Below are 15,544 nucleotides of genomic sequence, written 5' to 3'. Positions count from 1 at the left end.
TCCAGGTATGGGATCCCCCCCCCCTAATCCCAGAGCTCTATCATATAACACTGAGTTTCTATAGCGACGGAAGGCTTTGGCAGATCTGTCTTTCAGTATGACTGAGTTGTTCATTGAGTACAGTCTGTTGATTATGGTAATCACATTTCTTACCTGTCTATGTCTTAATTGCAGCACAGTTATTAAAAAATAGAGCACTGTAGTTTCAATAAATATTGTAACCGTTCTACATATCTTTTCTCAGTTTATTGTGGATACGTAAGAGTGAACGAACAAAAGGGGAGGCCCAGCTACCGCGATCCCTGAGAGGGTCTAGAGTGTTGTGTTCTGGGGTGCCAATTTACTTGTTTCTCTGGAAAGGTTAGGAGAGCAAGTAAGGCACTATGAGCTAGTCTGGATTGCCGCCCATAGCTACTGATATTGTATGTTGGCTCTGTTCCTTACTTCTGATGGTCTGTGGTCCCAGGCATAGTTCTGTTTCTTAGCCAAATCCCTGCAACATCATCACCTTGCTTCAATACCCGAGGCTTGGTTCTAGGCAGGAGGCAGTACGATGTTCAAAGTACCAGGGACTAATGTCCAACTTTATTGCAATGCAGGTTTGTACCCCCTGATGGCCAGGGTGTACAACCAGGTCTCTACGTGAACCAGCAATGTGGTCTGTGGCATGAGGGCTCTGACGTCTCCAGCTCGTTACCTCTGGTTGCTTTTATTTTCTCCTCCCTTTACTTGTGCTTCTTCTAAATACCACGATGGAGAACATTGTATACAGCTTCTTACCTAGGGTTTTTCTAAACACCAAGAGAGAGAGTCTTATGTCGTCTACTTCCCTCTTTGGTGTACTGGTTAGTTCCTTTACTGGCTGACCTTTAATCAATCATGCTACTACAACTCCTGAGGAATGGGGCTACCTCTAAGACATTGTTGTCTCCATTCTTGGTGTACGACTTGCACTTAGGACATTCACAGAGTTGTGGGCATGAGAGGGGTAAAATTCATCCTGTACATCTAATTTTTTACAGAGCTTCGATCTGTCCCAGCACAGGGTTCTTCTCCTGTTTCCTCCTTGGGCCTGTCCCAAAGGCCTATCTATGAGCTTCCTCGTGACATACTTCTGAAATTGCGTTCTGCAAAGGTAATGCATTAGAAAGTTTGGTGCACTTTTTTTGTGAGAAGTGCCATCTTAGCGGGTATGTGGCCAAGGTGCCAAAGGAAGATGGCACTTTAAGGGAAAACTCCCATAAAGGATGACCAAGGCACAGATCTGTAACCATATGGGGGATCCGCCCCAAAACTGATGCAGATTGAAAGTGAGATTGCTGGAGCGGCGGCTGCCACTGAGCAGCGTGGCTGCTGAAATGTGTTGATCGAAGTCTTGGCCCATCCCACTGAACAATAGAATTCAATGACCTTGAAAAGACTGAGGCAGCGAGGCCCGGGAGGGACAACTGACCGATTTGGGCCTCTTCGTTAGTGAGACTGGAGGAGCTGGAGCTGGCGTGGACTCAGTGGATTTAATAGACTTAACCTTGATGGTGACAATAGCCCTAGAACATTTTTGACAAAGTCTGTAGGAACCAATTTTGGTTCACATTGCTATAGATCATTCTCCCCTTTATTTTCTTATTGATCTTCAACTGTAAACGTGGGTGCAATTTAAGATATTACATTGTAACAGTCTAAAACAGGGGTGTATATTACCCCTCCTTTGTTCTCATTTTGTATAGCTGACTTGTTTGACATTTAGATTATCGTGATGGCTTTTCCCAGAAATGTGTTACAGAGAGAATTAGTCACTTAGCATATGCAAACAGGGCCGGACTGGCTACCGGGCGTTTCGCTGGAGTGGCAGGATGGGGTCCAGGTTCACTGCTGAGGGGGCTGATTTTGTTGTTGGGGAGCTACCGCGTTTCTAAATGAACAATAAAAATCAAATAGCTTTAAAGCGTGCTTTTATAAACGTTTGGTTTGCATTGTTTATGAAGAAAAGCCCAGTAGCTAGTCTGGCCCTGTATGCAGATGACTTTTCTGTCACCTATAAAAGTATAACAAGATCAACAGCCTGACAATTAGTCTATAAAAAGTATAAACTTTGTCTTTTGGGTGCTCCAATTCTGCCTTTAAAAGGGTAATTGACTCCACACCGATCAAACTGTTTTTTCACTACCTGTATCTTGGAGTGACTATTTGGTCATAACCTAAAAATGGAATGCACGTTTCAAAACTAATCACCAGATGTACGGGTGTTACTGATGGTATATATTTTTCCAATGTGAATGGGAGCCATGCAGTGGGTCCTAATATTATAGCTGTAAACTCAAAAGTAATTTGTATATTTATCTATGGGCATCAGTGTTTGCATAAAGCTATTGTGTGTTTTAGAAAACAAAATAATTTGAACTGTTCACTGCCTACTAACTCTTAGATCTTCAACTCCCAACTGTAGCTTTTGATCCAAATTAGATCGTGTTTCTATGATTGCACTTGAATCTATTCAGTGTGTTGATTGTGTTTGTGCCAGTGCTGAAGAAAACATTTAACACAATTTCCATACTAAGTCCAGCACCCAGTGGCTACCTGGCAAACACATAAGCACATTTATATATGATTTCCAATCACCCTATTTAGAATTATATCCTATGACTACAGTACAACTCATTGGAACAGGTAGGGGCCTTCTACCTGAATGGCTTATTAGAAAAAACTTGACCTATGTTCAGCACAAGCATTAAGAGAAAGTCTTTTATAAACCCCAATACCGAGGCAGAAATAAAACGTAATTACTAATATATGTATATATATATATGTATGTGTGTGTATATATATATATATATATATATATATATATATATTACATATTGGCGGTCGCCAGTAGGTAGTTATAGTTAGGACCTACTTTCCATAGGAAATCCACAACATTCTATTTGGAATAACTTTGGCGCCGGTGAACGAATCTTCGCGAATTTCTCTAAGACAATGGCCTGCTTGGTTCCGCTCCTTCCCTGAAAGTTTGGGGGTGATTCGGCAAGTGGGGGGGCGAGAAAAAAGTGGGTCCCAAAACGTGTTGTCCCCATGCAATTTTCCATAGGGACCTTTAGCCAGGGCTACAGCCCGAACGGCTGAACGGAATTACACCAAATTTGGCAGAGAGGTAGAGTTCGGTTCGCAATATAGCAATATCTAGAGACAGAGTTCTACACGCGGACGGAGATCCGTTCAATTACAAGCGCGAGCTGCATGCTGATTGGCTGTCAACTGTCTGACAACACTCGAAACCAGGAAGTGTTGGTGGCCATCTTGTGCCTCGGTAGAACCGAGTCACAAGAAAACAGTGAAACAAAGTTGAGAAATAAGGAAAGGGGGCAGGTTAGAAACATTCTGACCCTATAGGCTTGTTCAGGGGCTTGTACATGAATTTTTAGGGTCAAATTTTTTTTTGAAATAAAAAATCACGGCGTACGCGTATGGTACGCGTACGCGGTGGAAAAGGGGGAAAAAACTAGAAGTCCGTTTTATTCATTAGGTTTCGGGGGGCAAATTCCAGGGGCAATTTTTAGAGCTATATTTCTATGGCAGTATGTAAAACTTTCCGTTTTCTTTTCCTGCATCAGTTGTACTCTCTACGCATGCGCAGCCTTGTTTGCAAGTGCACTTTTTTTTCTTTTTCTTCAAGTTCGCCAAGCAAACCTCTCCTGGTTTTAGGTATTAAATTTGCCGCTTTCTTTTCCCGGGTCGTGTGTGTCATCCGGTGCTATACTTTTGTAATATATTAATAAACATATTGTATGTATATTTATTTGAAATGTAGTGTCGAGGCGCCTAACGTTGATTACATACTCCGTTCAACCGCCATTTTTGTAGTTTTCCTCCATTATTTTTATTATACCTATTACTTTCATTTTACCCTGCGCATATTTTCTCTGTGATCGATGAGATTTCCTGCCACAGACACCATGGTGTTTGTCCTCGGCCTCCGATCTTATCAGACTTGGTCGCACGTATACCTAGAAACAAATTTACATGACGTAAGCTACAGCCATTAGAACGCGTGTTCGTCAAGAACAAAAATATTATTAAGATTATGCGTGGTAAATGCATACTAGTTGCAAAAGCATATGTGGTAAAGCGATATGCGTGCTAATGGTTTTGTGGTGACGATCACGCATGCTTATGAACCGGGTCTGGGCGTGGTGGAGTCTAGGGCAGCAGGTGGAGGGCCACGCAGCTCCACTCATACAATATAGGATTTTTAAAAGTTTAAAAAAAAAAATTTCATAATTATCCTAGATTAAGTCTTTTGTTAGTATGTTCATTAAATACATGAATATATGTTTTTAAACAATTTAAAACATTCGTGTGTTTCGCGTACGGGGCGTATGCTGAGAATGATTAGCAGTATAAACTATGGTGCGATCACTCTCTCACTGTCAAATCAGAGCACAGGGCGCGCTATGAGAATGGTTAGAAGTGGTAACTCATTGGAGATCCAATTCAGGTGTGTGGCTTATCCACAGTATCATAACGTTATTTTTTAACCTGTTTAAGTTTGAGGTTTGCATGAAATACTATGCTATAGGCAGATATGGATGTTTAAGCACCGCTTATGTCCATGAAGCTTGGTCATTACCATTTACATATAGGTGCCTGAGGGAGGGAAAATAAGTCTATCTGAATAGTGAGGATTGCACAATAGCAGCAGATCACTCCTTAATTTGTAGACACATACAATTGCATGGCTCTTTTAAACAAGATGCGCCTATTGGACTGAGTTTGGAAATGTAGTCCGACACCTGCTATTATAACAACGTTCAGTTTACTGGAAACAGGAGTTATTTACTTTGAAATAATTGAGATTGTTGTGCAATGTTAGCAGGGATCGCTTACATGATTACGGTAACTGAGCGTGTGGTTTGATTCCAAAAAAGTTGTGTTAACTCCTCTTCATGGGAAGCTGGATGTTTCCATCTGGCTGTCGATTTCGACCTTGAACGCAGAGTCAACCAAATGAGTCGTATAAGAGCGCTATTGTCTCAAAAAGAGGTCGCTGTTATATCTGCTACAGAAACATTTGTCCTTCATGTAGCAAACACCCGCACAGAAGTGCATGATTTATGAAATACAGACGTGCTTTTGAATTTTGGGGAGTTAATTTAGAGTATCTTTAATGTGTCCTTGACTACAGGGTTACCCTACTTCTTTAAAGTTAGAAGCAGTGGCCTTGTGACTTCTGTAGAAAGTATATTTGGTGTCTTGTCGGTGTTTTTTCATTCGATTTTTTTTCCAGCATCTTTGGTGGATTTTCCTTAATGCTCACATTAGTTGCCGGTGTGCTTGTATTGATTTGTTTACTTAAATATGGATGCACATCTTGCAGCAGACGAGAATATGTCCCTGTTTTTGCAGGTCCGCAACCGAATGCTTAGTTATTACGGAGCGCAGCCTCTGGCTACATTGAGTGCAGCTTATGGATTATCGTTTCTATTTTCCTTTTTCACATGCGTGCAACCTGTCTTCTATTGCGTGAGACTTCTTGGCATGCAGTTACATTGAAGATGACCCGAGTTTTCCTCTGATGGTGATAGAGGCTCCGGTTGTTGAGGAACATGTATGTTCATTCCCACTATTGAATTGGATGGCTGAAATCTTTTCAGATGAGAACAATGACTTCCTCTTGGAGGCTGTTGCTACATACTGTGCTTACACGCTGTTGGATTAAGACTCTTTGATTTTTCTACATATCTTTATTATTTAGCTACTGCTTTCTATCAAAGAGCAAATAAAATTTTTGGGGAAATGTGAACTTGACTCTGCTTTTTAGGCTTGGACTCTGCGTTTCTAATTCGCCCACGTTTATATTACATGCTTCGATCAAGGAAGGGTACCTTGGGGCTGAGCCTTGCACTCACACCCTGTTAAGTTAGCATGGGTTTATTAGAAGCTTACGCTCTATTTTTGCTTTCCTGCTCTGCTTTTCACACAACACGTACTTGTGATATTATTTAGAGAATGCTGAGTATTTTGGTTTATATGAGAATAATATGAGAATAATTTGGTATGCTAGATTTGTAAACTGCCTCGCTAGTTTTGTGTGTATAGTGATAGCATGGAACATCAAGGTTATCTTGAATACTGTGTCTTTTATTCAGAATGAACCTCGCACGTTCGAGCCATAACATATATGCAGCTATGGCCACCTCTGATACTTGCGCGTTTCATAATGCATTGTGGAGGCAAAGTTACACACAGTTGGAGAACATTCATATCTTGACAGTTTGTTGAACACTGAATGTGATGCACTACTGCTGACTACCAGAGGTATGGGTCTGCCCATGTAATCCTATGAGACTTTCGGTAGTTATAAACTAATCTGTTAGGTAGGGCGGGTGAAATGTAGGTATATTTTAAATTTGTTTACCTTTAACATTATAGGATGCTTTTTCCGTTTGTATTTGATAGAATAGTAACAATGCTGACAACCTTGTTTCTGATAATATGTTTGGTTGTATTATCTAAGGTACTGTGCATGAGATTATGGCGTTCGAAATAAACATTTCAAAGTTGCACGTGTCTTTATTTACATCTTGTTTTGGACTGGTGTAAGACTATATTGAAAGAGTGTTCTTGTTATCCAGTTTACTTCATGTAATTTAAGTCGCATGTTCTGGGTTGACTAGTTATTGGTGTTTTTGCTCTAGGGCAAAAAACCAATGAGCGACGGGTTGCTAGTCTGGTAGGGGGTTTGTGTAGTAAGGTGGGTTTTGGTACACTGTAATTCACTGAGGTCCTAAGTCTTTATGCATAGTTCTGTGTATGAGCAGAATTCCTGGAACAGTAGTTACAACAAAAAGGCTCAATAAAGGGCTTGCACTTTGAATATGAATATAAAATAGAAGAATAGTTGATAATCACAGCTAAGGAATGCAGTCTTTAGATGTGTGTATGATGTGTAGATTGAGTGGAAGTTGAAAAACGTGAAAAATAAGAAAGGCTGGAGAGACGCAAACTACCCACTGCATTGTCAGTGTGAGTGATGTCACTGACCATGTCATGAGTGATGTTACATGTGACGTCATCAGCAGTGCATTGTGGGCACGCGAGTTATAGTTAGCTGAACTAACTATAACGGGAGAATGAATTTCAAAGGTTTTGTATGAGTGAAATGTCCAGCTAACTATAACATGTATGAAACCTATGGTTTTTTCAGTGAATTTCCAAGGTTTTGTAAATGCTAATTCCTAACTATAACGTGTGTCAAACCTATGTTTTTTCAGTGAATATATATATATATATATATATAATTATTTTTTTTGTTTGTTTTTTCACTGTAAAAACAAAGGCTAATGTATATTTCTATTTAGGTGAAAATGTCAGTTTAAACATAACATTTTAAACTATCATCATTTATAGTTAACTCAAGAAACTATAACTGGTGCGCCTGACCTGCACAGTGTTGTCGTCAATGATGTAATTTCAATTGCCATCAGTGATATTATCAGAGGTGTCATAGAATATGTCATAAGTGTTGTAATATGTGTGTTCATATGAAGTACATATCTATGGCGTGAGTTTCAGTTTCTTGAGTTAACTAGAACTGGTGATTTTCACTGTTTTTATTAATTTAAAATGTTACATTTAAACTGACATTTTTTTTACCTAACTATAACGTCATTTTAACCTTTATTTTTGTTCAGTGAATTTCTAGGTTGTCTTTTTTTTAACGCACAGAAAATTTTACTACCATACAACACAATAACGTGACTTTAACCTTTCTGTTTTTTTCCGTGAATTTCTTGTTTTGTTTTTTTTAAATAAAAGTAAAATGTTATTACTGTGTGTAATTATGTCAACCTCCCGTCATGCACATGCTCAGTGTGGAGTCGACTGCTGGGCCTTGCGTGCAGCCAGACATGTAGCCACCCCCCCCCAACCTGAATGAACTTCAATGCCCTCCTTTTTTAGGTCTCGCCTATGCAGCGCCCATGAAAAAAGACCTTTTGCAATTGATTCAATTTTCGCCCTAAAAACGTGCACGCGTTCCATTGCCTTCAATGGCAACGCGTGCACGTTTGGCGATTTCCGTGCAGGAGCAAGCTTTGGCAACATATGTTTGCTCGCTCCCACGAGGGAATCGCTCTCTCGAACTTCCCTCAACCCTCCCACTTGTTAGCCCAGTAGTCTCACTTTCGTGGACGTGGGGCCGCGTATGCATCTTTTCCGTTACACGTTCCAAACGGCGTCACAATCTTTTTAACATCAGCCTGAGCAAAGTTATCAAGGAAACAGATGGTCTCATATTAGCAACGCTTGCAAGGGACGCACAAAACCCTAGAAAGAGATGCAAACAGCTACGTAGGAGCACAGGTTCTTGTCAGAGCTGGAAGAATGTATGCCCTGTGGCAGGACAGCATGCAGCGTAATACTGCTCCAGAGGAGGCGGAAATGTGCCCTGAAAATTAGACTTACAGGCTTGGTTTATTGTATTAACAAACACTCGCTCTACCAAAAACCGAATTCACCTCCTAGCCAGCACATGGCACCTTTCGTTCCTAAACAAACACCCAAATTGTATTTTAGCACTGAATGCAAGATGCTGTTGAGGGCTTTGTCGAGGAATAATGTAATCTCCAATAGCTGGTCAATAATTTATAATGATATGCTAATTTCTACCTTTTGGAAGGTTGCGGCAGTAGACACAGTACCCGACATTAGTTCAAGAATTGCACCCCAAAAAAAATCACTTTGTTGACAATGTGAAGATTAACAAATGTGCTACATAATTGTTTTCCCAGCAATTCGGTGGGGCGCTCCACTTCTGTGGTGACATAAACAGGTTACACACAGCTCCCAGGGAATGTAATGAAGTATTGATGCATTCACGTTTCTTTCATCTATATTTCATTAGATATGTCTGCAGTAGTTCAGAACTGGCAAGCTCAATACCTCAAAGGTTTTCTATAGAAGCTTCACAATGCACGGCTAAATCATTTCCGCCACAGAACTCTAAGTTGCACAATTACATACAAATCATTCTCTCCCTTTTAATAATATACAGTATTTTTTAACCCCTTCCATGCTCATGACAAGGTCAGCTCGTCATGGGTGTTACCTGCGCTGTGCGTTTGACGAGCTGACCTTGACATAAACAATGGAAAATATCACTTTCCAGCGCACAGCGGGAAAACCCCATAGCAGCCAAGGTGTTAAATCAAATACGGAGGACAAATAAAATAATCCCACCAGAACCGATTTGAATGGACAGCGAGAGAGAGAGAGAGAGACCATTTTGCACGTTGTTGTCTCAATGGAAATAAAAGTAGAATGTATATTTTATGAGAGTACTGTTAGTCAATACAATTTCACGTGGAAGACACATATTATAGCATCTGATTGCACCCGAATCACAAATCACCATCTAATTTTCCAGCGTCGAATACCTGTGATGACCTGTCTTGTTTTACCACTGTATTCGGCACCACTTTGCAATTCTGTTGTGTTTCTACTTTGTTTTTATTGTGGTTTTTGCCCTCGCCATTTCCCGCCCTCTGCTCACCCCCCCAGCCCCTCCAATCTCCCAAGGATACTTATGGGTGCCACTCCAGTGAGTAGCCCTCGACCTTTTCCAAGGTCTACTACGTTGCTCCCTCACTGCTGCTCCTCATAGCACAGAGACACGGCCACAGCCTCAAGCTTACCTCGAACCGCTGTTCGATTCCAGGTCTCCTCTGTAATAGTTGTTTGCCATTACTGAGGCCGCATTTTAATCAGTTATCCTGTGCATTTTTTTCTCTGCATGACTTTCAGAATAAGCTCTTCAATCCCTGATGGCACAGCACCCAGGATAATGTGCTGCATGGCTAAACACTTATAAAGTCCCAAATGCGAGACCTATTGGATATGCCAATGCTTGTTTCAATTGTTTTCCTGCTCCCACTGGACTTTCGAAGTTGCATTTAGCTGTGGTGACTCTATGGGTGTATAGATCCCTAAATTACCAATAGACGGCACCTGGTTTAACTTGGTCTGCAATCAGAGAACTTGATGTCTGTGTTCCAAAGCAGATGACATTTAGGAACATATCATATCCTTACATCTGGCTCTGTTAAATTTACGAAAAAAAGGTTTTTACACCAACTCTTGTAAGAGAATGGTGAGAGAAGTGCCAATGTTTTGTTTATATAGAACCTATAGTAAATTAGTAGGATGTATTGATTTTTTAGAGCAGTTAATAACTAATTACAAAAGTAAAAATGTATAATTATGTTTTCTGACTTATTTTAACAATTGGAATTGGCATATTTGAAGATTTGCATATTTGCATAATGTGAATTGGCCTGTGATTAATTAATTCTTAGTTAGTGCAAGGTTGGCCAGCTGCCTTGTAATACTTGTGAAGATTACTTTAATTGTTGTGACTTTTGCATTTACCGTACTGTTAGTCTTTATATTGATGATGTCACTTAATATAATAGATTTTTTAATTAATTCAATAAATACTACCTACCTATCAGTGGTTGACTTGTTCCTGAACAATGAGCATTTATGAGCTAGGTGTCCTAATAGGAGGATAGAAGGATACCTATTGCCTGAAGCAGACAAGCACTGTTAATGATGAGGAGTGGCATAATAGTTTGCCACTTAATCACAGGTATGTATTTGGTATGAAATATAATGCTGTGAAATGGACGTTTATTGTATTTGATAAATTGATGGCATATTAAAATAAAGCAGTTATTCAACTTGTAGGTTTCAGTGGGGGTCATAGTGACTTCATGAAAGAACCCAATGAATTCAAACGTTTGTATTTTGGAACAACGAGTTCCCCAACCACCACTTCCTTGACAACGAGGTCGTAACCACAACCTTGTCTAAACCACGATTTTTCTTCCAAGCATTTCTTTACCACAATTTTTCGTGGTAAAGGAATGCGTGTAAAAAAATGCTTTCCAACTAGTACCCCGATCCCTCACACCCCTGAAATACTAATTCCCCCACCCTAAAAATAAATACAATCACCAACACACCCTAAAAACTAACCCCAAACTCCCTACTCCTTAAAACTAACCCCAAACCCCCCAACACCTGTATACTAACCCCAAACTCCCCGCCCTCTAAATACTAATTCCACCACTCTAAAATTAAACACTATCACCCATGTGGCACCTCGGGGTTAACCTGTTCGCTAGTGGGGTTCGTGGCGGCAGCTACAGCACCGTCTAACAGACTTACAGACACAGGTACTTTGGGTAACGCTGGTTTTATTGCTTTCAATATACGTTTTCGACGTATTGCTTTCCTGTAATACGGTAACGTTGATTCGGCCTCGTTGGTGAGTCTCTGGTAGCGTTTCTCCACAGCCGTTCGTCGAGTGTCCCGAGGGCTTCTGGGACTGGTGGTCCAGGCGTTCACCTCCACGATGTCGGAATGACTCCGCCGGGCAGGAAGGAAAAAGAACAGCGTTTTAGACTTGCTGGTTTTGGACCATCGCACTGGATAGGGAGTGAGGACTCACACGTGCACACTTCTCCGACTAGTGTTGGGTAGTGAGGGGAGGGTAGTGCATAGGGTGAGTGACAGTTTTACTTGCGTGGTTTAACCCACTTAAAACCCGCCCAGCCTGAAAGCCGTGATCGTACCTCTGGTAGCCACACTTCCCTCGATGAAGTGTGGCTGGGCGAAGCGCCTTCCTGTTGGCCTCCTGGCTTGTCGTCTTCTTCTTTACGTCTTCCGTATTCTCTGTTCCTCAGGTCTCCTCCTTGGCTGTTCTCGTCCGGCTCTGTAGACCTTTGTTGCTCCGGGGTCTTTTCTCCTGGACTCCTTTCGTCTGCTTCTCGTTCCCGTCCGAAGGGCAGTCCTCGGTTACCGTCTTCTTCTCGTCCTCGTCCGAAGGGCAGTCCTCGGTTATCGTCTTCTTCTCGTCCTCGTCCGAAGGGCAGTTCTCGGTTACCATCTTCTTCTCGTCCTCGTCCGCCGTGCAGTCCGACGTGCAATCCTCCTTCACCTCCGGGTGTAACACACACCTGTGAGTCGTCCTGGGAGGCTTTTACCGGAACTGAGTGGGCGTAACCAACGTCGTGTTCATTGTCCAACTCCGCCCAGTTAAAGTAGCAGGATTCAACATCGTCCTCTGGTTCCGAGTCGTATGGCTCTTCACTGCGCCGCCATGTCCCAGAATGCTGTTCAAAGAGAGGTGAAACAGGTAAGCCGGAAGAGTCAGAATCCCCGACCCCGTCACAACCCATAAACCCTAATAACTAATTTCCCCCACCCAAATAATAAACATGAACACCCACACACCCTAAAAACAAACACAATCACCCACACCCCTTAGAAAACGAACCAAACCCTGATAAAACTAATTCCTCCCTCCCTAAAAATAATCACGAACACCCCCACCTCCTAAAAATCCACCTTATAAACGAATTCCCCCACCTTATAAATAAATACGAACACCCATACCCCCTAAAAATGAAACCCCAATCCCTAAAATCTAACCCTAAACACCCCCACTCCCTGACATTTAATCCGCTTACCTGTTCCTGTGCGACGCTTCTCCAAACTCCTCCCTGCCCGAACACTAGACCGAATCAGCCTTAACCGTGCACATGCGTGGTTAACCGCTTCGCCGTGGCGGACATTCGGCCGGGGTGCGGCCGAATCCAACACGTGCGCAGATCGGACGGCCCGCGGCCATCGGACGCTCACCGTGACGTCGGACAGCCGGGGACGGCCGACTCATTGAAAAGGTTACGCCTGAGTCGTAGTTCGGGCAAGTCTTTGTTCCGCTTGCGTGACTCCGTAACTCATTTTTCCGGAGTCGTTGTTCAGTATGTTTCCCAATTCAACAGTTGTTCTATGAGTTCTTATATGATTCCTCCGAACCCACATGGATAGCAACAACTACGCTGCTATTGTTTTCAAAGCAGAATTCCACCCTGGTGGCAGATTAGTGAGAATAACTTTCATAAGCTTTAGAACTCACCACTCATTCAGATTTGGAAAATATCTGCTGACTCTCAGAAAACTGTACCCCATCCCTGTGACCTAATGGCTGCACATCAATGACCTGTCAAAAGCAAGATACTAACCTTTGTAGACCTTAATGCGGCCCATATTTCCTGGACCTTTGTAAACTTATGTTTAGCCCAATTCCTTGTGCTACCTTTATCAGTCGTCTTTATTGACCGGGGCCTGCTGGTTAGACTCCTAAAACTAGCTACTGCCTCAGTCTCTTCTAATTCTATGTAATCTTCTGTAAGGCTTTTCCTCTTTTTTGATCAGCATGCAAGGATTATGTATTTCACAAGTTCATTTAATAGCACTTTTGAGGATCACTTGTTACTCCACCCCTATTCAGCCCGTTCCCTTCTCTATGTTTGTGACCCACAGCGCTCTGACACTACAGCAAAGGAATGTTTAGTGATTCATAAAAATCAAAGTAAAAAGACAATACCTATTGTAAACAATGAAAGATGTAGTTTGTGGTTCAAAGCACTTGTAACTTTTTTATTTAATATTGTGGTGTGACAGTTGGTGGGTATCACTAAATAAAACTTGCAAAATAAAATTGTAGTGCATATCTACATACCATAACATTAACGGGCTGTCCTTAGTTGCAGTTTTATTAATTTGTATTTATTAACATCCATTTTTTTACATTTCCACTTGTTCTCTTTGTCTTACGCATTCAGCCCTGCTGTGTAAATTTTATATGGCCAGTCAGCAAATCTTATTCATGAAAATATCTGTATCAGTTTCCAATGCAACAATACTCTACTCCTTTGGTGGTATTTATTGTATCTATGTTGCCGTTCTTACAGGTCTTTGCAGAGTCCACAGATGTGCTGTTCAGAATCAGAGGGGGCCTGTCACTTGCATTTCAACTTACCGATTCAGATGGTAAGTCCACAAGGTATGGGGGGAAAAAAGCATACAACAAAGTGGGCATTATTACTCTCTGTTTAAAGGAAAGCATTCCTGAGTGTTGGGGAGGAAGTGTTCACTTAACAGGCCTGAAAAGGGACCCCCACCCTATTTCCTTTGCCTGTACTCAATCGACCCTCGCCTTGAGCTATCTATATCAGATGCAAGTACCATCTCTGTGGCCTACATGAGTGGCGACAAAATGCTGTGCAGACTCTTGGATTGCTTTCCTTGCATATAAGATCTCCTGGTGTTGAGCACAACTCTTTCTGCAAACCTCTTTCGTATGAATAAAATACTTTTAATGGTATTTGTTGTCAAGAATACTCATGTTATTTTGCTTGGAATAGGCTTACATGACTGGAACTTGCAGCATTCATGTTGCACTCCTATTTCTACAGTGAATGCATCAGTTACTTAGTCATCTTACCGACATGCATACTTTTTCATATGAACACCCAAAAATAACACCCAAATGCATGATTCACGACTGTCCAAACCATTTGAGAGTCCGTCAGCTCCAACTGCACTCAGTTTGATGAAAGGCTATTTTCAAATTCTTGTAACAGTCTGCAAAAGAGAGAACAGTATTTGTCACCCCCGAAGAAATGCTTGAATATCCCATTTTCTTCCTGTCGGGCACCAGCAACAGTTCATATTTTGATTCAGACACCTTTACTTCCATTAACAGTATAGAACCACATGTTATGGTATGTTTATTTGTATAGCCCAAGAGGGTATCCAGGTGCTTGGGCAAGGTGTGTGGTCACAAGGTGCTAGCGGGACTTAATAATTGAGGAGAAGCCTCTGATGTGTTGAGGAAGGTCGTTTAATGTCTTGGATGCGATATAGGAGAACAGCGACCTCTAGTTTTTCTTTTGCACATGCGACTGAAAGTGAGGCAGAGCGTAGGTGTATGGTGGGTTGGTCAAAGTGTATGTCGCTGTTCAGGTATTCTGGTCCTGTGTTGTGTAGGGCTTTGCATGTGTGTGTGAGAAGTTTAAATTGGCTGCGTGTGTGAATCGGGAGCTATTGAAGCTTCCTGAGGTGCGGTGTGATGTGGGTGCGGCGTAATGTGGGTGCGGCATGGGAGGTCAAGTATGAGTCTTGCGGCTGTGTTCTGGATGGTCTGGAGTCTGTGCTGGAGTTGTTTGGAGATTCCGGTACAGAGTGTGTTGCCATAGGCCAGCCTGCTGATGATGAGTGCTTGTGTGACAGTTTGCCTGATGTTCTGAGGCAACCATTTGAAGATCTTTTGCAGCATGCCTAAGATGTGGAAGCAGAAGGTGCACACTGCATTGACTTGAGCCGTCATGTTTGAGCCCTAGATTTGTTGCGTGGTCTGTGCATGTGGGTGTTGATCCTAGCTCTGACGGCCTCCAGGTGAAATCTCACATAGGGAGGTCATGTTGCCGAAGACCAGTACTTCCGTCTTGTCGGAGCTGAGCTTCAGGCAGTTGGTTTGCATCCAGTCTGCTACCAAAGTCATGCAGTTGTTGAAGTTGGTTCTGGTGGTGTTTGTCTTGTTCGTCAGCGAGAGGATGAGTTGTGTGTCATCGGCATAGGGGATGACGGTGATAACTTGTGATCAGATGATGTTGGCGAGTGTTATCATGTATATGTT

At 42.0% G+C, this 15,544-nt stretch overlaps 1 protein-coding gene across 1 annotated transcript in view; it reads left to right on the top strand.

Annotated features, from left to right (window-relative positions):
- Positions 1–15,544, top strand: part of UFSP2 (UFM1 specific peptidase 2) — a 218,585-nt gene that overhangs the window by 606 nt on the left and 202,435 nt on the right. Inside the window, exon 2 of the mRNA XM_086962505.1 lies at positions 13,818–13,896. Within this exon, the coding sequence (XP_086818631.1) occupies positions 13,818–13,896 (79 nt within the window). The remainder of the gene's footprint in view (positions 1–13,817; positions 13,897–15,544) is intronic.

This window comes from Lissotriton vulgaris, chromosome 3_1 (genome assembly GCF_964263255.1).
Source record: "Lissotriton vulgaris chromosome 3_1, aLisVul1.2, whole genome shotgun sequence".
Taxonomy (NCBI): Eukaryota; Metazoa; Chordata; class Amphibia; order Caudata; family Salamandridae; genus Lissotriton; species Lissotriton vulgaris.
This window is presented reverse-complemented; position numbering and strand designations above follow the sequence as displayed.